The following is a 27,210-nucleotide window of genomic DNA, read 5'->3' on the forward strand; positions in this document are numbered from 1 at the left end:
TCTGGAAGACCAAAATTCCCCAAACACCCCACTTCCCTCCTCCTCTGATAATCAGCAAATCAGAGGTCAGAATGAGATCAATTTTACATCCCCTTTTTGTTGTCATTCCCCTGTACTTTCCACCTTGTGTTATTTATTAAAATATTTATTTAATTTATGTGCCTAATATTTTTTATACAATATTTATTGTTCATAAGTGCAAAAGTTAAATATGTTTGTTGTGTACAAGTGTGTGTGCTGAATAAAAAAACTAAGAAGAACTTCTAGTGCATGTGTATTTGTTTGACAAAGGTTTTTTTGTTTTTGTTTTTTTACACACAACAGACAGTAAGTAAGCCAAGTCATACTGAACACTTGATGCAGCCTAAACTTTGAAATATTGTGACTGATCTCGGTTTCAAAAGACTGCCAGAAGAAGCCGTTTTTGGCATCAGTTTTTTTGGCAAGTTTGAAAGATTTAATAAAGCAAATCAAAAATAACGCATTAAGTATAATGTCCATAATCAACCATAACATTGTGCTGACAAGTAATTGTGTTATTCGGAAAGCACTATTCTTTTGTATTTAAATTTAAAACGATTATCTAGTTAATAAGAATTCTCAAAATACTCATAGTATATCTGCATAGTATAGCTTGAATTATTAACATAACTGAAAAACAAAGATTCATTTAATTGGTCAGATGAGAGAAAATATAAAATAACCTCATCAATTAATTAAAAATTATTAAAGCATAAGCAAAATTTAGTTTAAAAAAGAAAAGATTACAAATGTCCTTTAAAATACACTTGCTAACATGCTAAAATGTGCTTTTGGAGTGAGACTGAAATAAATCATAAAAGTGTAGTCTGGCTCTGTGTAGTGATTGGCTAAAGCACTCCTGTGAAATGATCTGTCCGCTGCTGGTGAGTCATTGGCTGTTCATGAGATTCGTGGGGTGGTCTGGAAAAGAGGGACCAGAGTAATCAGTTTACTTGCAAACAACATTAGCTAAATAATCAATTATATCATTACATTGTATTACTTTGTTTTCCCTGAAATCCCATTATCAACCATTTTTTCCACCAAACTCTTAGAAACGTTGTTGTCTCTCTTCCCTTCTAACCAAAACCATTGCATTTTTCAGCCTTGTATTTCTTTATCAGTAAATGTGTGAGCCTCACCACAGACAGGTGTCCATTCTTGGTCTTAACCACTAGCAGGTCTGAACCACTGGAGAAATCTATCACTCCCTCTTTTCCCCTCGATACGGCAAACCTGATACTGGAGAGTAAAGCACAATCAGATTGAAAGCTGTAAACATGCATACATACTGTACACTTGCTGAAAATTAAAGTTCTAATGCCTTTTTTAGAGAACATCGCCAGCACTTCCGAACACAGTTTATCTATTAAAGGATTTACCACTGTGCACGCACACATACACACACACACCTGTCCTGGCTGATGTTGACATTGTGTATCTTGTCTGCCATGATGGCCAGCTTGGTGACAGCCTCAATCACATGATCACATTGCAGCACCAGGTCACCCTAAAGGTCAGAAGGTCAAAGTGAAACAACAGAGGTCCAACTGCACAACCAAGACAATCACAAAGCATTACAGGGCCTCTCTCACCTTCTGCTTACTGTCAGTGGTGGGAATATGCAAAACAAAGAATCCATCACTGAGGGAACTAACAGAGATACCTACAAAAGGAACAAACCGAGATTGTATGTTATTGTGAAGTGTTACCCAGTAAGACATCAATGGCACACTAGTTGTTTGTCACTGATGAGAATTTATGGTTTGAGTACTAGGGAAGAGTATGATTAGCCAAGAATTAGATACGGTGAAAAACAGGAGTATGAAACTTTAATAAGCTAGGATGTCATACAGAATTGTTAGGCAACAAAGGAGAGAGCTGTATTACAGTAACATTACCCAGCAATGTGCCGTAGTCGATACGCTGTTTGATTTTGGCTTCCTGGACCAGCACAGCGGATGAAGGGGTCAACAGCAGCTGACGCATACGTGCGCGGAAACCGTGCCGATCGTACTTAGTGACCGCTACACCGTACTGAAAAAGAAAAGAATATACAAATAGATTCTCAACCCTGCTAATATAAACCTTAAAAAGTATTACATAAGATTGATAGAACTTAATAATACTGGTTCACTTTCTTCTTTTAAATACTTGTCATTGTTTTGTGGTAAGGTGATTCTGTAGGAGCCATTAATACTGTTTTTTTGTTGTTGTTTTTTTTGGTCCATATAGTCTAGTGCGCCATCTACAGGAGAACCAGGATAAAGCCTCAGGTACCTGTGTTTTCTGCTAGAAGCACATAGTCTTTAAACCTTTTTCCTCTTATTTGGCCTTTTTTAAGTTGTGCTCTTTCATTTACAGTTCAAAATGTATTTGCAGTTTATATTGTAGATAATTTCCAATACTGTAACATTAAAAATGAATAAACAAACAACTTAACCTCATTCATTGTGGACTTTAATGACTAAATACATGGAACCATGTGACCATACTAAAAATCTAAAAGCATCTAGTACATTTATATGGAATACACATAAACATTAAGCTATAATTTTACACAAAGCATAAAAACACATTTACCTTCACCTTGTTGTCAGTCCCAAGAGTTTGCAGAACTTTGAGATTGATTTCTTCAGTCTCTGTGGTAATAAAAATGTGTCAGTGAGTTTCTATGTTTGTTTGTCTATGTATTTGTGTGTTTCAGCACAGACATTTTATCATGTGTTTGTGAATATTACCCAGTCTGGTGGCTACGAAGAGTTTGGGAACACTTCTAGGGTAGCAGTCCTTCTGACCATTAAAGATCGCACTGGCCACAACCTTCTGTTCCAACTGCAGACAGCATGAAATCAGTTATGGTTGTCCATGTATGTGTGTGTTTGCTCTTGTGTGAATGCTGTACCTGCTTCTTCCACTCTGGCTGGATTCTCCTGCAGTAGTCATTGACCATGTTGCGGATGCACATTCTGTGAAGGTGCTCAGATGCCTGTGGGGAAAAACAAAGTTGTACATTCACAGCCATTCAAAGGTTTGGAGTCTTTTTGAATAGGGGTTCCCAAACTTTTCAGCCCATGACCTCCAAAATAATAGTGCCAGTACCTTGGGACCCCCACTTTCCTTTGAGGTGGTTAAAGTATACAAACGTTTTGCACAACGATGCACATGCACTTTTAGAATAATGACAACACAAAGAAACACAACTGTCAACTTACATTTTAACATTAATCTTGTCTAATTATTTGGGTGGGCAACATGCTGGAGTAGAAAACTCCACATTGGAGTTTTATTTTTAATTCAACTTATAACTTTTTATTTATGGGTAAAATATGCTATTTCTAATCCTTTAAAAAAATTGATTTCTGGAAATCATCTTGTGACCCCTTCTTGTTGTTTCGTAACCCCCTGGGGGGGTCCTGACCCCTATTTTTTGAACCCCTGTTTTTGCTCAATTGCTCAAGGGTCCCACCTCAGTCATGATATTACTATTCCTGCCAGTACCAAGACTCAAACCTGTGACCTTCGGGTTACAAATCTGACTCTCTAACCATTAGGCCATGACTGCCCCAGTAATATGGCAAAAACAGTAATATTGTAAAATATTAATATAATTACAATTGTAAAAAATGTTTTCATTTAATTTATATATTTTTTTAATATACTTTTTTTTTAGATAGGACAGTCAAGAGACAACAGGAAAGTAAGAAGGGAGTGGGATAGGCAAAGGATCTCAAGACAGGAATCAAACTCGGGTCACCGTGAGCGCAGCTGCTTTATATGTTGACACACTAACCACTATACTAACCTCTATATTTGAAAATATAATTTATTCCTGTGAGGGCAAAGTTTAATTTTCAGCAGCAAGCCATTACTCCAGTCTTCAGTGTCACGTGATCCTTCAAAAATTCATTCTGATATGCTGATTTGGTACTCAAGACATTTCAACATTTCATATTATTATTAAACTTGGACAAAAAAGATATGTTTTATTAACATGTTTAGTTCAAATACATATATATAATGCATCCTTGCTGAATAGTATAAGTATTTATTTTGAAATTTAGTGTAATCACATTGACATCCTCAAAACACAGATTTGTTAAGTCTCCAGTTGGTCTGACCAAACAGCGCTCATTGGTTCAATTTAGTATCACAACTTATCATACCTTTAACATACATTATTATTATACCTCAGTGAGTGAGGGTGGTGGTCTTGGCCAGCCCTTTTCGAGAACACTTTTTGGCAGATTTCGTTTCACTTTCATCAAGAAAGAGAATCGCACATGATCCAGAAAGTACTCATTGTCAGGGCAACGAGGCTCATTGCGCAGGATGAAGCCTTTGATGAACCTGTGCAGTTAAGGAAGGATGAAATTAAGGATTAAGAAAGGACAGAATCAATGACACAATCAATGTTACTCATTTACCTACATGATAAAAACTCTCAAACCTGCGTATAGTGTCAGCTGCTTGTCTACGATGCTTGGCCTTCCTTCTGCCTTTGACTCCTCTCCACCATGACTGGATAACAATTACTGCAAGATGAAAGAGACAAACAGATTGGCTGTTGCCTTCCTTTTTTATGCCTTTCTGTCTGTGTTTTGTCTATTTGTCAAGGTTACCCGCGTGTCGGATCCGGTGGTACTTGGCTCGCTCCCTGTAGCCCCGCCAAGATGTCTGCAGAGTGATGGCTTAAAAACAACCCAATACTGTAAGTTTATTCATTATATCATAATAAAAACTAAGCAAAAGAGAAGTTCAAAAAGCAAGTGCTTGCAGTGAAAGAACACACCGATGGTTTGTTTCTTGGCCTCAAGTGCATCCTCAGTCACAAACAGAGTCCTTGGAAAGCGGATAAAGATTTTGGATCTAAACAGAAAGCAAACTAAGATAAACTAAACACCAGCTCCTCCACTGCTGCCCTGAGCCAGAAAAGGATGACCTAATTTTGACTATTTTCAGGGTTTCATTTTTTTTTATCTATTTAAAAAAAAAAACTTTTAGATGGTAGTGTGTATATCTGTTCTTCTCACCCCTCACCTGCCCAGTTTGTATTCTTCAGGTTTGTAGTTGAGGTGTTTGACCAGAGTGGCAACCCCCTCTGGGAGTGTTCCGTGCCAGTTTGGCCAGGTGTCCGGACACAGAGACTTATACCTGTGCAAGAAACAAAACACAAAACAAGGTAAAGAAAAATGACCATCTGTTAACAGAAAGACTGGATGCACAAGACTGACCTCTCTAAGAACGCCTCATAGTTTCGTCTGTATGCAAATCCAGCTCTCCTTACTCTCAGATTCTCCATCAAACCCAAATACTTCACCTGATGCCTGACCAAAACCTCATCAAATCTGCCTGAAGCAGCAGAGGATGAGGAAGGAGGGAGAACAGCACACACAATGTCAGTAACATCAAAACAGGAAAAATACAAGCATTATGCGTGTACAATTTATTGGTCTATCAATACAAAACACATATGCCTTTACCTGGCTGTTTAGCATCATTGGGTTTTATGCAGCGTACATACGATGGTTCCTTAGACATCAGAATCTCCATCAGTTTAGCCAAACTGAGCTTGAACTGTGTGGCAGCCTGAGCAGAGAAAGCAAGACTTCATCTTTTCTGTAAGTTTATTTACAGTATGAGTCTGTATGTGTGAGTGTGTGTCTGGGTTCATCTAACCGTCTCTGGCCTTCTCTGGTCCATCAACTCATCTGCATGGAAGCACTGACTGACAATGTGATTCCCCGACTGACACAGCACCTGCAATGAGATACAGTTGGTTTAAAAACACATACTGTTCAGCCATAACATCATGCCTACACTCTAAACACAATGTACCTCCTTCAAGTGTCTGTATAGCAGGTCATTATTTTTGTCCAGAAACCCTGAAAATGAGGGACAAAAATGACAATCACAGCACCAAACTAAATTAACAATGGGCAGACAGATGGATGAATGGCTATTCTCTCCTCACCGTTGACGTTGTAGTTGACCTCTCCAGCATAATGAACCAGTCTAAATTCCTCTCGCCCAATAGCCTTGCGGATCTTCCCGTTGGCCATTTTATGACTGGAACATGAAATGAACTAATCAGATAGAAGATCCTAGTAATATCTTAAACATGAGGCATGCTGCTTAAATAATGGAGACAGAGTATGCTAGTGGTCCTACGTGACAAAATGGGCATGGCCTCCCAGTGTGTCCTCCAACTTCTCCAGAAAGGTGATGTCACTGGCATCTCCTCGTCTTAAGCACTCCTCATCCTGTTTACAATAAATTAGATTAGTTCATTTCAATTCAATTTGGATGAACCAGAAAACCTCATATTTAGAAGGAAAACACACAGACAGACCAAAATGGCGATGATGCCTTTATGTTTCTCCTCCACCAGGTCACAAATGATTTTGTTGTTGAAATATTCCACTCTCTCCCACTGGCCAAAACACAAGGAACGTCATTTTTACATAAGTATAACAAAAATTATAAAAAGAAATGCAGTCTGTATGCATACCAAGGCTGTATTTAGTAATATTGTGAAATATTGTGATATTGTGAAATATTACTACAATTTACAAATATTGGTTTTCTATTTCAACATGTATTACCATGCAATTTATTCATGAATTGCAAAGCTGAATCTTCCAGTTTTCAGTGTCACATAATCCTTAAGAAATAATTCTGATATGCTTATTTGGAGCTCAGAAAACATTTCTTAATATTATAAATGTTGAAAACATTTGAGCTGCTTAATATTTTTGTGGAAATTGTGATACATTTTTTCTGGTTTCTTCTATAAATGGGAAGTTCAAAAGAACAGCATGTGTTTGAAATAGAAGGGTTTTGTAATGTTTTAAATGTCTTTTACTGTGTAGGGTAACAGAGCGAATCTGACAATTTAAGATTTGATCAAGAACATGGTTGAAACATGAGAAGACGAATTCCACAAAGAGCCACAGGATGAGAAGACAATGTCATAAATCTGTCCAGATCCTAGCGCCAGCCAGTCTGAAGTAAGCCTAACCAGCCAACTCTTTCACAACTTGGAACATTGACACAAAAGAACACTTGTTGATAATCCCAACTCAGGAAGGAGATTGTCAGTTTTGGGCAAAATAACCGTGATGATGGGCAAAAAGATGCACAGCATGACCATCACATGTAAATCCATGATAGAAATCATAAGCTTCCTCAGACTGGTTTCCCCCACCCAGGACAAAAACCAGACTAAAATTCTTTGCACCTAAGTGATGCTAAAAGAACTTATGAGCAACTAATAATTTCTATGCATAACTCCATATTATGCATGAAACCCTCACATTTGACTATCATGTGCTAATCACTTATTGTGTATTTGGAATAACTTTTGAATAATTTATAGGATTGTATTCATGTTGGGTACAGCTACTGTATATATGAGTTTGAAAATTCATGCTTTAAACATTTCTATCAATCAAAAATTTGTCAAATGTATCATATTCTTGTTACAGAAATCGTGTCCAAAATGACACTCTACAAGAGCGGGAAAATTCAGACCATGTGACTGATAAGATAACATGATGATTTACTGTATGTATTGGGAGGAGAAAAATAGCTACACCCTAAGCTAAGACAATGTCTATTTGGTCAGGACGCCATTTGGGATGTGTCCAACAGAACAAAACCATCTAGTGTCGTTACTTCTATTCCTTTACTTTAGTTTCTATTCTTTTCATTGAGAGTTTAGTATTCTACAACACTGTTTCTCCAAGTTCACCTCAAGTCTGTGACCGCCTCAAAACTTCAATCAGCCCACTACTCTGCATCTTCAGCTAATGACCAACCATTGGCTTCCCAAGACATCACATCAAGGACTACTGAACTTCCAGCCAGTCAGCAACCTCCAGAAACACCCTTTTGGCAACAACAAAGGGAACCCCTTACACAGGCAAGCACAAGTACCTCCACATTCTAGCTGAGCTGAACTGGTGCATTTAATATAAATTTGAACCCCATCGAGGAACTCAATGCGAGGGTTAATTAAGTGATTGATGGTTGTTCAGGACTATGCAATTGCACATATTGCTAACTTGGGATTTCACATTTTCATGCTCTTAAACTCGTTCTTTTCTCACTTTCAACTTGCAATTTGTATGAATGTGTGAGTGTGTGTGCTAAATTAGTTTGTATGTCTTAGATTTATCCAACAAAGTCTTATTCATATTAAAAAGAGAAGTATCAAGTATAAATGATTCCCTTTGAGCTAAATTGTCCATTGTCTTACAACTGTCACCTTTGATCAGATTAATGTGTATTTGCACATTAATAATAGTAATAATAATTTATTTTATTTTAATATTTAAATAAAACAGGACATAAGTCTTAACAAAGGGGTTTGCCGTGCATAATCAAGGGTTTATTTAAAGTGATAGTTAACCCAATGATGACAGAATTAAATTTCTTGGCTGAACTATCCCTTTAAATAGTAAAAGTTAGTTATTAATTGAAATGTCTTTAGAAATGTACTGATTCAAATATTTTCAACATAGGTGAACTTAGATATTAAAGTTTCTCTGTTAATACACTGACTTTTGTACTATTTGTCTCCCACAGACTCACCACGATCCCCTCTGCCTCGTACTCCTCCTGTTCACTTTTCAGAGTGAGCTCAATAAACAGCTGCTGCAGTTTTTCATTGCAGTAATTAATGCAAAACTGCTCAAAACTACAGACAGAAAAAGAAAGACATGAATGTACATATTAATGTTTCCTTACTTCCATTTTGAAAGCTTTTTTATAGAATTTTTTTTTCCTATAATGCAATGTTTTAATAGTTCAAATAATCGGTTTCTATTTGACTATTTCTTCAGTAAAAGAGCGGGTCAAACAGACCTGTTGTGTTGAAAGACCTCAAATCCATATATGTCCAGCAAACCAATAATAGAAGAACATTTACTGGAGTAGTAGACTTCATCCTGTAAAAACACAAAAATATAATAATCTTCATAATCCCTCCACTAGAGGGCACATCAAAACCTAAAAAGCACACTAAGCTCCAGATCATGCATGTGAGATGACATTATGACAAAAAAGCCCACTTAAGCAAAAGCAAGGGCACGGTCCTGATCAACAGAAAGAAACAACACACCTTAAAGGCCAATGACTGGTTTAACTTCTGGACAAGCCAGGTAAAGGCACGACCATATATGGCTTTGGCCAAAGAGTCCCGGGCAGACAGAGCCTGTTCTAAACTCAAGGGACTGATCATCTGAAAGCAAACACACAAACACAACTGTTTGTTCACAACTGTGCTAATTAGACAGAATGCATGAGAATATTAGCAAAGATCAAGCATTATGAAATCTGAAAGTGAGTCAGAACAGACAAAGGGATTTTGTGATATTACCTCCTCCCCTTTGGCAACCATTTTCTTGTGAGTAAGAGCTTCTTTCAGGACTGACCCATCCACACCCAGCAGCTGTTGACAAAGAAAAAAAAACACATTCTCTGCAACTATGTATGTGTGCAGGACATCAAGAGGCCAGCTGTAACACTAAATAACAATGTGATCATTTCAACTTTTGCAAACAAATAAAACATTTGCAACAAAAATATTTTGGGATATATTTTTTTATTTGTAATATTGCCTTTGAAATCAATGTAATATCTATTTAATGGTATTCTATTCAGACAAGTTTCAGATGCGGTCACTCTAACATCTAGCTCCCTATTGTCAAAATAGCACACAACAAACCTGAGACAAGTGACTCTAATGAGACAGGTATCGAATTCCCCAGAAACAGGTATAAAGTTCAGACACATACTGAGTTATCACTTGAGACAAGACATTAACTCACCTGGGACAGATATTGCAGTTGAGGTTCAGTGGTGACATGTGTCTCTCCCTCCTCATCTTCACCGAACTGTATGTTACCCAGATGTAAAACACTGGCCACAATTTCCATCAGCTCCTAAAGAGGAGAGGAACTTTGTAAGTGTGTTTCCTGACTACAACAGAAGGCATTCTGTCCAGTCGATCTGGATGTCCAGTGGTGTACCTGTATCTCCTCCTCATTAAAGCCAATGATGGTGAGAGCATTTCTCACAACTTTCCAACCGTTCTTATCACTGATAGAGCTCACCCGTGGACAGTTACCCTGACAGAGAGAGTGTCTGTTACAAACAAACCACAAACATGCCGATAATGCCCATGGCCCAATAATGGTAGACAAATCTGCTTTCTTTCATGGACACACATAGACACCATTTACATAAACACCTTAACCAGGTAATGATAATGTTGTGGGTTGGTTTTCTCCAAACCAAGTGTCTTCAAAAGAGGCTCTTCTCCACCTTCCAGCAGCTGATAGAAGATGTGGAAGTTTCTCTCACCATGGTTCTGATGGGCCACGCGGGATTTCTCTAACAGGTAGATTAGGATGTGACCTCCAATTGGAGCGCCCTAAACAAGACAGAAAGAACTGTTTTTAATGGTGCATAAAATGTTATGTTTTGTTTATAAGATCAAATATTGCCCAAAATGCCCAAATATTTCCTAAAATATTATAATACATGTTGGTCTTGTGAAATGTAGTAAATCTGAGCTGGATTTAAGCAAAGAGTTTTGTTTTTAAACTAAGAAGTGCATTTCATTTACCTTGTAGTCAAACTGAATGTCCATGTATTTCCCAAAACGACTCGAATTGTCATTTCGGAGAGTTTTAGCATTCCCAAAAGCCTGTTGTGACAGAGTGAGAGTGACATTAGGAAGCTGTGCACAGAGAACCCTTGCAGTGTTTGTGTGTCCTTACCTCCAGTACTGGGTTGGACTGCAACAGTCTCTCTCTGATAGTGTGTGTGTTGTTGCGGGTGGGACAGATGTGTGTGTAGTACTGAAGGATTTTTTTGGAGGCCTCAGTCTTTCCAGCACCACTCTCACCCGAAATCAGAATACACTGATCTCGTCTCTCAGTCCGAAGTGCACGATATGAATTATCGGCCAGGGCAAAACTAAAGTCACACAAACAGATATAGAATCACTCACAGATAATAAAACCAATAACAGTTATGGGTTTCAAAACTATAAACTTTTCTTCATGTGTCCAAACACAATTTTTTTTTTTTTATCCTATAAAATCATTTTACAAGTACAATTTTCTTTCCTGCATTTACATATTTTCTTACCATTTCTATGGGAAGGATTTTACATCTTCTTTAAATGAGTATGTGGGTGTGTGTGAGTGTGAATGTGTGTGTAAGTGGAAAGTTGTATGCATGGTCCAATCTCCGGAATCTCCAGGAAAGTGAGTCATACTAAGAGAATTGGCGGAATGTTCTCATGGATTCTCACGTCCATAATACACAAACACACACACACTTAACACTCACATGTGAGGGGAGATCTCATAGAAATTGACTCCTCTGTGGCGCTCCATGTTCTGTTTGGAATAAATCTCCAGCTCTCTGTAAGGATTCACTGACACTAGCACTGAGCCAATATATGTCTAATAAAGACAAGTAGAAAAAGAGAAAGAAAGCAGAAAACCACATGTAAATGTATGTACATAAAAAAATTAGATTGATAAGATTTTTTAATCTTTTTGTTTGGCTGCACTTTGCACTTTGATCAAAAAATACAGTAATATTATGAAACATTCCAATTTAAAATACATTTTGATCAATTCAATGCAATTTAAACCCTTAAGGCCTTACTTCATCTTTGTAACACAATTTTTAAAAACTTTATGAAATCCCTGAGCTCTCTGACCCTGAATATAGACAGCAACACAACTGAAATGTTTCCAGGTCCAGAAACGTAGCAAGGACATTGGTAAAACAATCCATGTTACAATCAGTGGTTCAATCGTAATTTTACAAAGCTATGGGAATACTTGTTTTACACAAAAAAAAATAAAAAATAAAATGTTGACTTTATTTAACATATCTTCCCCTCCTCATCATGTCTGCCGCAGCGACGCGCCATTGTGGATAGTATCACGAAACATGCTGAATAAAGTTATTATTTTATTTTTTTGTGCACAAAAAGTATTCCTGTAGCTTCTTGAAATGATGGTTGAACCACTGATGTCCTTGCTATGTTTCTTGACCAGGGAACATTGCATTACTATCTATGCAGGGTCAGAGAGCTCTCGGATTTCATCAAAAATATCTTAATTTGTGTTCCGAAAATGATCAAAGGTCTTATGGGTTTGGAATGACATGAGGGTGAGTTATTAATGCTAGAAATTTCATTTATGGGTGAACGATCCCTTTAATAAGTTTTAAGAAAAATCACTGAATGCAAACTTAAACAGCATTGTATATTTTATCTTATTGTATGTACATGCTAATAAGTTGCATTTTCTATGTAATTGTAATCTAAATGTAATTAAAAGTATTTTATAGTAAGATGTTTGTGTATGTCTTACATAAAAAAGGCCCTCTCTGTACCGCCGCCGCAGGTTTTCAATGAAAGCAGCTTCGCTGTTGTAGTTCTCCAAGAGCAGGAAGTCTTGGACGCCAACCCGATCTCTTGCAGAGAGAGCGCTCTCCATCACTAACCTTACACCCCCCTCTACACCAACCTCCTACAGACAGAAACAAAGTGAGGCAGAAACTGAAAAAAACATAAAGAGAACACTGATGCAAACACTTACACACAGCAGAGCCACAATACAGGAACTGAGAGTGTGTATGTACACTTACAACCAGGCCCACATGGGATCTGCGACCTCAGAAATTCTGAAGAAAGTTCCATTGATTTACACAGAATTGGAACGTCCGTCATTCACAAAGTTCTATATGTCCCCGCCCCTTGCATGGTTTTTTATTAAATGCTTTGGGTAATTTGTTAACACTTACAGAATTTTGCAGATTGCAAAAGTGCAAACATAGAAGTCTGGAGATTGCCTTTTTATAAGGAAATAACACAAGTATATACAGCAAATACCAAAAAAACTACAAATCACTAAATGACAAACAACACACATTCATCCGAGTACAAAGTTACTAAGGAAGGGCGCCATGGAAATATTTGGCGATGGTTCCTGACACACAGTTGTCTGGTTTTCAGAGTTAGTGCTGGTACCTCTGCATATAAATCCAGTGGAAAATCTGACAAGACTTTAAGTGTTTGAGGAAGTGTGTCTTTGGAGTGGGTTCAGAAAGAGAGCGAGTTTGTGTGCGTGTTTGAGAGACAGGAAGGTCACCTGTGGAAGCTCATGCTAAAACAATAATCTGCTGGGAGTAATACAGTGTGTGAGTGGATGTTCAGTTTCCTTGGCTCAGCTCCACTGTTGTTCCACAAATTATTTTCCAATGAATTAGTGATAAGGGTCCCCTAAACTGCCTAACAAGATTTTAACGACTCACCAGAAACCCCCTCCCCAGACACCTGCACTTTCCTTTAGCCATTCTTAATCCATTGTTCTCCTCGCCTTGTGTGTATGTTTTAATGTACGCTAACACAGTAGGATGCAGATGTATGCACATGAAAACAAGCTCCAGCAGATAATGATATCTGTTTTTAAAATGCACTCTTTCCTCATTGTGCCCCTCGTGTTTTCTGTGTTCCATTAGAGGTGTTTAAATGGGCCATGCTTTTTTTAAACCAAACAAGTTTAAAACTCCCTCTGATTCAAAACCAACCTGTCAACAACTCAAAAACATCTTATGTTGTGTCTATTTTTATGATGTAATGGACATGGAAGTGTAACCACAATTTTTTTTTTATCATGATTTGTTTTTATAGTTAATGTTTTTGGCAAGTTTCTAATCTTGAGTGTTGTTAACAAAACTTGTTTGAGCCGATATGACAGACTGAAGATTAATTAGCTTAACTTAAGCCAAGTTTGGAATGGTTTTGACTTAAAAGCTTGTTTAGGAACTATGTGCACAGATTTTTGTGCAGGATGTAATAATGACAGCAAGAGGTTGAGGTTGAAATAGGTACTGAAATATTGTTTCTTCCGCCACCTCTTCCTCAGACTCAACGCTCATGTGGGTTTTCAGATTGAGGACACGCAACATGAGTGAGCGCAATGGACAATCGAAGGCAACAAACATGCACTTTAAAATGATGAGTTGATTTATTCATGTTTTAATATTCCTGTGGTCATAGAGCTTTTTGGATGGATACCGGGGATTTTTAAGAGAGGTGGAATCAGTGATCTCTGATCTTATTGGTTTGCTGGCTTACATGGCTGCAGTATGCTGTGTTTTCTGCAAACTCGCAACCCAGGCTGCTAAAATATTGCTGGGCAAACTGTGAGTGGACAGAATCACACAGACCAAAACAAAAACAGACATTCAGATATGGAACGCACATTTTCAAAGTTGAATAATTTGCTACTTGTTTCTCCAAAAAAAAATGCTACTGCATGTTTTCTGAATATCTGCAAAAAATATTATTGTGTTTTTATGCTTTAGTACAGTCAAAAATAAATAAAGCACCTTTAAAGATGAAGTGTGTTATTTTGTGTGCAACAAATGAAAATGCAAAAATAAATACTGATTTAAAATAGATTTTCCAAAATGTCATTACATTACATTAATATGCACTCTCAATGACCAAGCAATTAAGTGATCTTTTGACTATTATAAAATATGGTCCAGATTATAGATTGTTCTGTCAAAAAACTGACAAAGTAGAATGGTAACTGATATAAACTTAATAACCACAGTTTATTTTTTAATACATGATGCTAAAGTGTTACTCCACCCCAAAATGAACATTTTGTCATTAATTACTCACCCTCATGTCATTTCAAACCTGTAAAACCTCCAATCAACACAAATTACGATATTTTTCGTTATCGTTATGAGTTGTAAGGTATTTCGTTTCATTATGAGTCATTATTTTTGTTTTCTTTGCGTACAAAAAGTATTCTCTTAGCTTCGTAAAATTACAGTTCAACCTCTGAGGTCACATGGATTATATTACAGATCTTCTTGCTACTTTTTTTTGACATTGATTGTGAATGCATTGCCACAAATTTCACTTACACCGTTTGGTGTTTGGACACAAACCTCTCGCGGGGGCGGGCTTAACAGTGATCTACTTTGATTGGATAGTGAGCTTTTGATGGACAGGTGCTCTCTGACTGCGAAGTACAGACGCCACTCAGTGGCGCACATATTGGAAAGCTCTCGTGGTAATTAAATCTGGTCTCTACTGCAAAAAAATATTTTTCACAGACAAAGTGAAAGAAATTTCTTTTAAGCTCATACACAGGTTCTACCCTGTAAAGTAGTTTATACAAATATTTAAATTTGACATTGATCTTACATGCTCTTTTTGTTCGAGTTCTAAAGAAACTATGGTACACTTATTTTGGTCATGTCACAACACTCAGAAACTTTGGGATGATTTTATACATCGAGCGTAAAAGAACTGGTGAACCGTTTTTTTTCAACCGGTTTATTGAATCGAACTGTCCGAAAGAACCGGTTCGTGGAAAAGAACCGAACTTGCCATTACTAGTAACCAATAACATCGATACAAGTTTTTCATGTTACAGTGTGCAACAGTTTGTTGCGGGTTATTATTGTCATTCAGTAACAAAAGCTTACTTCAAGTTGCCTTGAAGGACAAGAGCTCATCTTTACAGACTGAGACGATCGAATGTCAAATATTATTTAAATATTTAGTAATACAAATCACCGCGAGAACTTTCCAATATGCAGCGACGCGCCACTGAGTGCCGTATGTAATTCCCGATCAGAGAACACCCATCCATCAAAAACTCACTATCCAATCAGAGTAGATCACTGTTAACCCCACCCCCACGAGACGTTTGTGTCAAAACACCAAACGAAAAACTGCGATGGCAATGCATTCAGAATCCACGATTAGCGAAAACAAATCTTTGAAAAACATTAACAGAGAATGAAGCATATTTGAAGAGCATGTTAAATTTGTGTGACTGAGTAAATTTCTTTCATTTTCATTGTTTTTCTTCTTTTGTAATGAAAAAGAAAATCTACCCTAAAATCCCTAAAATCTACACGCCTTATGTATATCTATATCACAATTTAAAATTTTAATTAATCAAATGAAAATTTAACAGCTTTTATTTTTGGCAAAGTTCTGAACAACAGAGGTATAAATTAAATTAATGCATTTAGCAGACGCTTTTATCCAAAGTGACTTACACTGCATTCTGCCAAACAATTTTCTCCTATCATGTGTTCCCTGGGATTTGAACCCCCAACCTTGTGCTTGCTAACGCAATACTCTACTACTTGAGCTACAGGAACAAAGCAAAATCTGTGGCAATACATTCAGAATCCACGATTAGCGAAAACAAATCTTTGAAAAACATTAACAGAGAATGAAGCATATTTGAAGAGCATGTTAAATTTGTGCGACTGAGTAAATTTCTTTCATTTTCATTGTTTTTCTTCTTTTGTAATGGCATATTTTTGATAGTTTCTGAAAAAGTTACATTCAGTTTTATAAAGTTTCGTTCATTTTTATTTAAGCAAATGTAATTCCATATAAATCCAACTTCCATTTTGTCAGACAAACTTATTTTAAAGCTGCAGTCCGTAACTTTTGACGCTCTAGCGGTTAATAAACAGAACTGCTTGCGTCTTGCGGAAGAACATTGTAGCCGTAGCTACTTCTCTCTGTTTATGTCTATGAAGAATCACAAAGGTAACGGGTTACTCCCCCGCGGTACCCCCGAAGCAATCTAAAATAGTCCGAATATAAACACTTATTATAGATGTACCCTAGTGATTCAGTACAGGCTAAAAACACGGTTTGGAAAATGGATTCATGACGTACTCGCTTATTATATACAATTTGTAAATCTTGAACACAAAAAAAGTTACGGACCGCAGCTCTGATTGGTTGTTTCTTACCGGGAGCGGATGAATTTCTGCAAATGGCAATAGGACCACTGGAAGGAGCCAGAGGAGCTTGATTTTTTCACAGATTATCTGTCTCATATTCTACTGTCAGGACATAATGATAGGTTTCACAAATACATTTTTACAAAAGTTACCTACTTCAACTTTAAAGGCTAACTGAACTATTGAATGCAGAATAAAGGCAAAATTATATGAAAAATAAGTAAAGTCAACTTTGAAGCCATTTAGCATGAGCAACTTAATATACAGCGAGAACTCCACTCACAGTTTGGCACGCACTAGGACCGTGGTTGAACTTAAATCTGACAACGCATCTGTAATAGGTTTTGCTATAAATAACATGCAAAACAAACAGGGTTTGGCAAATATATGTTTCTGCTGATGGATGCACATTCTAGCTTTCCAGTACATTGCAACAACCATTCACTCTTGTTCAATGCGAATGCCGTTTGCTGGAATATGAGCAGAAATGTATTCTGTCATTATCCGGGTGCTGATAGCACACGTTGATAACTGTGTTTAAGCTAAACTTGTTTAAGCTTTGTCAGTTTAAACGTTTAAGTAGACGCGAGCAGTGAGAAGATTTGTGCGTGCGCTCATCTGAAGCGTGCAAACCCGCACCTCAGAATGTGTGCAAATATTAAGCTCTCTCTCTGTAGTATTGTGTTTAAATGTACACATTCACGCAAAAATTCTGTCAAAATGCACCTCTTGGTCTCCTATAGCAGACATAGCTGGCTGAATGTACTGTATCAATGCACTGGATCAGTGCATTCTCTTAAAGTGACAGCACGTTCTTAATTTTAATCAAACAGCAACAACAAAGAAATCACTCACTTCTCTTGACTGAATAGCCTTTGTAACTTAATAAAGATTAATCTTTAATTTATAGTGTCAAATATGCAATGCTGTTTTATATTTCATTACTTTATTCAATTTCTGTACATAAAAACTACTGTTAGACCTACCTAAAAAAAAAAAACAGAAAAATCACTGTTTATTTTATTTGTATCTTTATTCTATTGTATTTATTTGTGCTATTTCTTGTAGTTTGATAGATTATTCTTATTATCTTTATTTGACAGTATAGTTTTTCCCTAAGCATCAGCACATACCGAACCGTACTGAAACAGCGGCTCTAAAATGGTGATACAAACCGAACCATGAGTTGAACCGTTCCACCCCTAAAATCTACACGCCTTATGTATATCTATATCACAATTTAAAATTTTAATTAATCAAATGAAAATTTAACAGCTTTTATTTTTGGCAAAGTTCTGAACAACAGAGGTATAAATTAAATTAATGCATTTAGCAGACGCTTTTATCCAAAGTGACTTACACTGCATTCTGCCAAACAATTTTCTCCTATCATGTGTTCCCTGGGATTTGAACCCCCAACCTTGTGCTTGCTAACGCAATACTCTACTACTTGAGCTACAGGAACACAGGTATACAAAGTTAAAACATGGACAAACATGATATTCCTTAAAAATAATGTTTAAACTCATTATTATAAAGAATATTATTGTCGTTATCCCTTTGAAGTACATTGTACAATGCTAATATATTTCTGTCATAATTTCAAGTTAAAATCAAACTTCTATTTTGACGGGTTGTGGGGAGTGAATTTGACAATGGTTTTCTCAAATAAAACTAGAAAATGTTTAAGTTTTCTCTCAGAGCGGCCCTGGTGATGTTCATGTTTATGTAGATGCTTAAAACACCATTAGTGTCATGCGTACTTCAGTCTGTAGTAGATAAAACGGCGCCACTCAGAGACATGCAAAAACAAGCAGATTAGCAGTCTCTTTGTGCTTTAATATTCACAGACACATATCATATCTACTTTTGACATATCCATACATCAGATTGCATGTTTTACATGACATCCTCATTATTCTGTGAATTCCATGTTCACAACTGCACCGGGATTCTCTCTGCATCACGAAAATCATAAGGCCTTAATTTATGACTTTTTATAAATGCAACACACCTTTATCTGCATGGAGGGATGGTGTTGGATTCGAAGATGTTAGATGTATTACCTGCATTTGCAGCCACTTTGCGTCCACATTTTTTGCAAATTGTATCTGTCCTCAAGGACAACCCCGACTTAGTTTATGCAGTATTCCCAGATTTTAACTGCAGATTTCTAATCACAAATTTTTATGGTATGACAACCGTGCATGCTCAAACTGTGATAAACCGTCATACCGGCTCAAACCGTCATACCAGTATATCGTTACAACCCTAGTCCAAATCAGTTAAATATGATTTTCAAACCCATGCTGATGAAAACAAAACAATCGAGCTAACTGACCTTTGCAAAGCGCTTGCATAACTGCACCTCTCGAGAGCGTGCAATCTCCCTGTAAACCACATTATTGCGAAATATGTCTTGGAGAGATTCACACAAACATGCATTACAGGTCTTAATATAGATCTGTCTCAATGTTAATAAAACATTATAAGAAAAGATGTAATCTTAAGCTGCTCTTGTTTAAACTACTGATTATATGCATCTTTGTTCTTATTATTATATACATACACTGGATCACATACTGTATCACACATAGACACATAACCAACATTTAAAACAACTGTTTAATCGCAAAGGAAGATTGATTTTAGTAGTCTGTTCTTTGCTGCTGCCATGATGCACCAGGACAGATTACACTTCAAATATAAAGTAAGTCACATGCATTTCACCACACATTCATGTATCTAACAGACATATATATGTGGTATTTCAAAAGTAGTAGCCTGTGGACACCATTTATACAACTTGAGAATGTGGGTACTGTACTCCCTGAGGGAGGTGTAATACAACATTGCTGTATAATCTGGCACTGAGCCGTTTGAGTTGAGTTTATAAGTCTCCAGCTCTTCCATATAAGGGCTGTTCTTTGCTGTGCAGCCCATATGAGTGATCTCTATCTGGGACACTAAGACAGGCAGACTGGCCTCGTCGAAAAGAGATCTTGTGCAGTGTGTCGCTATAGCTATGCATGACATGCAATGCATAAAGGAGTGGCAAATCACCAAGCCTCTGTGCTCGCTCAAACAATCAAAAAAACATGTCTGCAACCCACCATGCACATACATACACTGAAAACACTAAATAGGGCATTTATTTTCACCGTAAAACGTCACTGTTTGAAAACAGGAATACAGGCATACACTACACACCCACATAGATGTAATTAAAACAAGAAGTCTTACCCTGCGGCGGTACTTCATCCTTCTCTCTCTCTCTCTCTCTCTCTCTCTCTCTCTCTCTCTCTCTTTAAGGGAATCCCTCGTGCACAGTTTTCTTCACTAACAATCTTCAAGGTGTGTCTGACAAGTCTGTGTGAGCATTTTAACGCATACAGGTAGTTTCCCTTGTTCCGGCATGTAACATGCACCAAAATCTATATTCACACATGCTGATGGTCCATCCTCTACACTTACACACTAATACAGCTTTCCTCTCTCACTTTAACTAAAACAAATGTATTCGTTCTCTTCTCTGTCGCTCTAGAAGTCCATGAAGAGAAAACATTGATGACAGTCTCCCACACCCAAAGCCCCACCCACAGATGATTAGTCAAAAGACCACTTTAGAAACTTCACAAACAAAACACTTCTCTCTCTTTCCTGTTATCAAACTTTCTTGCTTTGCTTTGTAAGTCAATCTCTGTCAGTCTCTCCCTCCTTTTCCCTATCTTTAATAGATCTCTTTATTCAACAGTTTGCATTTCCACCATCTGCTATCCGTCTCTTTCCCTTTGCATACAGAAAAAAAAGCAGGGCTGAGTCATCCCTTTACAAAGGAAGGAAAGAGAAAAAGGGTTGCAGGTTTAGCTTTTGCAGAATCTAACTTGTGTGAGTAAAAGGCAAATTAACAGTTAGGAAAAGTAGTCTAACATCATCTGATCGCTGACACTACATGCAAACATGACTTCAGGCTATTAAAACAGCCAAACAAACGTCACATGATTCATCCTCAGAAAATTTCTTCTCTTCCCCCTTTCTCTCTCTCCCTCTTCAGTCCCTCCCTCTTTTTCCTCCCACACTCAGGCACATTTGTAACAAATAATCACCGAATAGCTGTTAGATGCATAAATGTCATTCGTCAGCAAAAGCCTAACTATTTGTCTCTCTTTTTTTCCCTGTTTTCTCTTTCTCTGTTGAAATTACAAACAGATGAAGCACAGAAACATTGCAAACACATCTAAGCCTTTTAAAAGCTCATTTTTACTAGTTAGACTAGACAAGCAGTGCTTCAAGATTACAACAGCACTGATGCCCTTTCTGAAATTATCTTACTGGACTCTATGTGCAACTGCATACATATTTCCACTAAAAACTCTTTCTGACATATTTCTATTACAAGTCAATCACAACTAAATACATTATTAAATTCAAGGATTCAAAGGATTCAAGGATATATATATATATATATATATATATATATATATATATATATATATATATATATATATATCTTCCACAAAATTTAATTTTATGCTCAATTTCCATACATGCTGCATTTCGGAAGTGATCATGCATAGACATCACTGGTAAGGAAAAAAATTACCTAACTGGCCAAATTCTGTCTGAAATAAACAATATTATTTTTTTGTGTATTGAACTGTAGTATTTAAGATTTAATCAATATCATGCTTTTTACTGTTGTACTATATATACTGTACTGTAGTATAAGCACAATTGTGATGATTACCAGTGGCCAAATTAAACTATGCTGATATTAAGTCTGCAAGCGTGTGCAATATTGCTTAAATACTAAAAGAAAAAAAAACAATATCAAGGTTATAGAATTCTCAATCTCTTCTCCTCTTGGCTGTATTTGAAAATCATTTTGGGCTGGATTTTGACTGTGTTTAGCCAAACCATCATAAAGCTGGAAACACTTGGCTTATGTGGAGGAGGCCTGACGTATGATCTCATTTATCATATTTTTAGGGCTAGTGGAAAACAGAGGGAGACAGGAAGATGACATTTTAATCAATCCAGCATGCCACGGATACAGAGGGTATGCACTTTCATAATCTCCTATTTAAATTTAAACACAAATTTACTCATGGGTACCAATGAGCTGTTCATGCATATTCCCAACTGAAGGGCTGAATGAATTATTCATAGCATCAGACATAGCAAACACGGAGCAATGATGGACATGGTGACCATGGTAGCAGACAACAAACACACATAAACACACCCACACACATATAGTACACAATTAATCCGGTGATGAACACATGATAAAGGCAAACTCATGCCAGCCCCCTTCAGGCTCATGCACTTTCAAACTCACACACAAACAAACAGTTTGTATGTATGCTGTAAGATCACTTCAGAGCCGCTGTCTCCTTTTTTTCTTTGCTTCAGTGTTGTTCGCCATTTCTCTTCTCTACATCAACAACTGTGCCTTTCATTTAAAAGCAAACATGCACACATGCAAAAACATCCTGTACTGACCACCTTTTTTGCTCCTTCATCACATCACTTAACACTCATAAATAGACCTAACCAGACTAACCTACTGACACACATAAAAAAACACAAATATTTTCTGGCAGACATTCAGCTGAAAGCATCTCTGAGCAGACATGACATCTTTGTATGTTTGCTGTGTGAATCAGATTCAGAGTCACTGTACAGTCAGAAAAGTGGACTTTACAACAAATGGCAAAGGCTGGGATCTGTCCACACACAAGCAATGCTGTAATGGACTGCAAGCCCAGCGAATTTGAATAGAACTTTTCAAAAACACATTTCTGGATATTCCTAAAGGTACATACCTTTATTAAATACAAATATTTTCTTTCTTATGTAGAACCCAAAAGAAGATATTTTAAAGAATTTTGAAGTAAACTGTTAAACTGCTGCATTCTCGATTAGGCCTTTGTGCAGTTTTGAACAGCTTCAATCATCCAGAGACATCTGGATGAATTCCTCCCTCTGAATAATGTAAACAGTGTAATTTATCAAATCACTATGGCAGATCATACCTGCAAGCAGAATTACTCTAAAGCAAGAGAACATTATTTTCTTCTTCTACTTGACCCAGCATGCATGGATTAATTTATGCTTTTTTATAATGGTACTGTGTACAAAGATTCCCTGCATCAACCGCTTTAATTTCACCATATCCCATTCTGTTCCAAAGTGAAACTGCTATTTGACATTTGGGAATGAACACATAGGGTCCTGGTAATTTCATTGGCCCTGTCTGGAACAGAGCAAAGTAGACATAATCTGTTGCAAGAGTTGCAAAAGTGATACATTCCATTTAAAAGCACTGCACATTTATGGCAAAACATGCTTTCTCTGACAATAAAGAAGAACATTGTTAATAATACTTCCCAGGTATGTTCTAATGCAAAATTAATATTACATTTCAGAGTAAATAGGGTAAATGTATTAAGCTCATGTACCCATTAAGCACACTTTTGAGCTTGAGAATTTTTGAGCTCAGATTATAAAAGGCAAAAATAATGTATTATCCTACTTGGTCTTAATCAGTTGATGCTTTTGTTACTACACCTCCTGTAATTTCAAGTCAATCAGATCATTACACACTGAGATATGAGTATCATGTGTTCACACAGTCTGGCAGCCATTTTGAAAGCTGTCTGAAAACTTTCACCAAAAGAGGAGCCCTTTAAATGCGCATTTTTTTTACTTTTTTTTTTTTTTTTTTTTACATTTAAGCTTTTATTTTTGGTATGTTTCACTACTTACTGTAAAATAAAGAGATTAATGTTTAGACTTTTGCATATAACCTGAAACGTGGATGTGGGAAATAATAAAAGACAGTTTTAGCAACATAGTGCAGACGCTACAGAAGAGAGTTAGCTGACTAGCTATGTGTGCTACGCTAATATATTACTTCACAGGCATTACTGTCATATCTGTCCAGGAAAAAAGCGACTAAAGGCTAGAATGCACTACATGACTTTTAAAATATGAACAGATTTCACATACCATTACAGACTTTGTAAATAGTCACAAAGTAAAACAGGCCATCATACACTAAACGACTGAGGATCACACACTAGCAGACTTTAAACCCTCTGAGGTCTAAGGGTATTTTTGAGGCCTGGAGAAGTTTTGTCATGCCCTGACATTTGTGCTTTTTTCAGTTTCTTATAAATATCTAAATGGCTAAAGTCTAATCTCACTGTAATCAGCACATACTTGGCTATAATAATATGTGAGCAGCATGTATGTACATGATTGTGTTTTTGAGAAAAAAAATGTTATGCGTGGTTAGTGAAAAACTAAAAATGTTAAAACACTTGAATAAGGCAATAAAACACATACAGAACATTGGTTCCCGGGATTTTTGAGAACTGGAGCTTGTAGCCTAGCATTTTTCTTTCTAAATTATGTGAAAATCATCTTGTTTACTCACTTACAAAAAACAATATATTGATTTAAATTTTCTAAGACACTTTTTGTTGGTAAAAGTCATATGCGAGTAGGCGTCAACTATCATGAATATCATTGTTGGGTTATCAGGAGAAAATGACTCATAATGCGTATACGCGTTAATCGACTCCAGAGGGTTAAATTCCTTCCAGTAACAACAAACTCACACAGAAATGTGTGCATTGTTTCTAGAAGACGCGTGACACATGAAAACAATATGCATTCTAAAATCGGCTGAAAATATCAAGCATGTTTCATCATACAGTCTACTCTGACTGATGGAATCAAAGTCTGAAGCTAAAAAATTCAGAGTCTGTGACCATCATACACTATGGCATTTTGTATGGAATCTGTCAACTCAACTCTACAGACTGACTCCAACCTTTGGCAACAAGCATGAACTCCTCCAGACTGTGAATCAGAGGAAATCGAGGAAAAGATCATGAAGCATTTTCCATCCTTAAAGGTGACATACAGGTGCATCTCAATAAATTAGAATGTTGTGGAAAAGTTCATTTATTTCAGTAATTCAACTCAAATTGTGAAATTTGCGTATTAAATAAATTCAATGCACACACACTGATGTAATTTAAGCCTTTGGTTCTTTTAATTGTGATGATTTTGGCTCACATTTAACAAAAGCCCACCAATTCACTCAACATTCATCTCAAAAAATTAACATACATAAGACCAATAATAAAAAATAAAAAAATTTAGTGAATTGTTGGCCTTCTGGAAAGTATGTTAACTTACTGTACATGTACTCAATACTTGGTAGGGGCTCCTTTTGCTTTAATTACTGCCTCAATTCGGCGTGGCATAGAGGTGATCAGTTTGTGCCACTGCTGAGGTGGTATGAAAGCCCAGGTTTCTTTGAAAGTTGCCACATTCTGGGGACACCAGAGACTTATATTGCATATTGTAAAAAGGGGCATGGATATGTCTCCTTTAAGAGATTATGGATAAGTTGACATCAATTTAAAAAGATGCTTCATAATGTGGCTAGTTTCATGTACATGATGTGAGCTTACTGGGAACAGGGGTGTGCTTAAAGGGTACAAAAATGTACCCATTAAGCACAGCCAGACATTTTGCATTTAATGATGTACATCTTAATTGAAATGCTTATGTTATTTAAAATAAAATTTAATATTTTTGTGTGAGAGATTAATATTTTATTTTAACATAACTTCTTGCTCTGAAACCTATATCTTGTGCAGTAAAAATGTCTCAATGTAGATTTTGGTGAGCTTAACAGGTACATTTACCCTATATACAGTACATATAGTTATGTATGACTTGATGAAGCTGATTGTGTTCTGCTGCCTGCAGATGTCACCAACATGGCACTGACGTGAACTTGCTCAACAAACTATGCAATTCATTGCATCACACTGAAAAGATTTAAAAGAGTTGGAATTAGGCCTAGTGCTAGTGTACTTTTTGCTCGGGGTGAAATACAAGATGAGAACTCATACAGAGATGCTTTCAGCATGGTTACCAGGATAAAAGAAACAAAACAAAAAAGTATCACAAACAGTTGGTATACCTACCGTTTCCATTGTCATAATCCTCAATGATGTCTGAATTTGGGAATAATCAACAAGTTAACTGAAAAATCATTGGACCAGCTACAATACAAAGAAATGAGAGAGAAGTAGATTGAAAGACAAGGACAGATACTGTATGTTTAGTGTAATCACTGAAGCTTAGTTTGGGCTGCAAACACATAATAATGCAACAGGGGTTAAATTTCGTAACAGATCCAAAATTTCTGTCTAGAAGTAATGAAGTACACTTCAAAAACAGAAAGCTTTCACTGGGGAGATATCCATTTTTACCCAACTGGGTTCATATCAGCACCTTGAAAGGACACTTTAGTGTACTTACTGTACATATCAGTACCTAAATGATACATGTTAGCACCTTTTTAAAACAACAGCTTTTGTACCTTTTTATGAGTTTATCATTGCTTATATAATAATAATGTTTGAAATGATATAAAAAATTTATACATGAAAAAAAATGGAAATTATTATTTCACTATAAATCTATACATGAAAGCAATTTTCGGATATGAAAACAAATTTGCAAGGTAGTTTTAATATTCTTGAAGAACAGGTATTTGAACACACAAAATGATATGATTTTTCTTATTTTATGAGGACATATATTCGTAAAAAGAAAAAAAAAAGTTTGGCGTTGCCCTAAATTGACCATGACTTAACCTAATTAAGGTGTAATTACTGTTCACTCCTAATTAATCTTGCCACAAGACGCTTAGAAATAAGAGAAAGCTAAAAGGCAGCGTGCAGAACGAGACGCGGTTGAGTCGTTTAACTGACAGCCGCCACTAGTTTTGTTAAATTCAGGGACCATGCAAAACTAAGGTGTCTACATGAGCTGGAAAGATTACTACACATATTTAGGAGCCATTTGTCTTACCTGTAAGTTTTCCTCTCTGGTTTCAAAAGCACAACAGCCTGAAGTCCACTCAAATGTGACGCTCGCGCTGTGCAGAGGACGCGCGCTACGGTCCGCTTCGCTTCAGTGAGGCTTCAGAGCATCACATGTCATTCCTGTAGACAGGTGTAGAGAGCACAGCCCACCTGCGGCGCGAGCACATCACTGACTCAGTAGAAGAAAGAGGAATAAAAGACAAACAGAAACCAATTAATCTGTTGAGATATTCTATGAGCACGTCTAGCATGACCGGAGGGTGGGAGCAGTTTTGGAATTCCTGTCCCGCAGATGAGCGGTTAAAACAATGGGAAAGAGCCGAGGGTCGCACACACCCCTCGAAATAATTGTTTTCTCAGATGCTTACCCATTTTCGGTCCAGCCCCTGTGGCGCCCCAGAACATCCCAAGGATTCAAATGTTCAGTTAAATGTAG

General features: G+C 36.8%; 1 protein-coding gene across 3 annotated transcripts; it reads right to left on the bottom strand.

The window, feature by feature from the left end:
* Positions 1–258: 258 nt before the first annotated feature.
* myo1ca (myosin Ic, paralog a) lies at positions 259–27,210 on the bottom strand. 3 transcript variants are annotated; one of them, XM_059550441.1, is made up of 33 exons: positions 27,143–27,210; positions 26,761–26,943; positions 12,426–12,584; positions 11,386–11,501; positions 10,809–11,007; positions 10,655–10,735; positions 10,277–10,459; positions 10,056–10,154; positions 9,855–9,968; positions 9,404–9,475; positions 9,146–9,265; positions 8,890–8,972; positions 8,617–8,722; positions 6,374–6,454; positions 6,193–6,284; positions 5,996–6,090; positions 5,860–5,906; positions 5,701–5,781; positions 5,505–5,610; positions 5,256–5,373; positions 5,062–5,175; positions 4,814–4,890; positions 4,644–4,712; positions 4,472–4,556; positions 4,212–4,371; positions 2,927–3,010; positions 2,763–2,856; positions 2,605–2,663; positions 1,923–2,058; positions 1,617–1,687; positions 1,434–1,531; positions 1,164–1,263; positions 259–942 (listed from the first exon to the last, which is right to left on the bottom strand). In XM_059550441.1, exons 3-33 carry the CDS (start codon positions 12,549–12,551, stop codon positions 922–924), a joined length of 3,087 nt encoding a protein of 1,028 aa, XP_059406424.1. In that variant the 5' UTR covers positions 12,552–12,584; positions 26,761–26,943; positions 27,143–27,210; the 3' UTR covers positions 259–921. The 3 variants fall into 3 exon arrangements, with proteins under 3 accessions (XP_059406424.1, XP_059406423.1, XP_059406422.1); XM_059550440.1 differs by lacking the exon at positions 27,143–27,210 and having other exon boundaries at positions 26,761–27,061; XM_059550439.1 differs by lacking the exons at positions 26,761–26,943; positions 27,143–27,210 and adding an exon at positions 20,098–20,412.

Source organism: Carassius carassius, chromosome 5, assembly GCF_963082965.1.
Source record: "Carassius carassius chromosome 5, fCarCar2.1, whole genome shotgun sequence".
Lineage (NCBI taxonomy): Eukaryota > Metazoa > Chordata > Actinopteri > Cypriniformes > Cyprinidae > Carassius > Carassius carassius.

Coding starts and splice junctions, on each gene's coding strand:
- myo1ca (XM_059550439.1), bottom strand. Junction 6,285..6,373: donor AAGGCATCATCGCCATTTTG/GTCTGTCTGTGT, acceptor TATTGTAAACAG/GATGAGGAGTGCTTAAGACG. Junction 2,664..2,762: donor CTTCGTAGCCACCAGACTGG/GTAATATTCACA, acceptor TTATTACCACAG/AGACTGAAGAAATCAATCTC.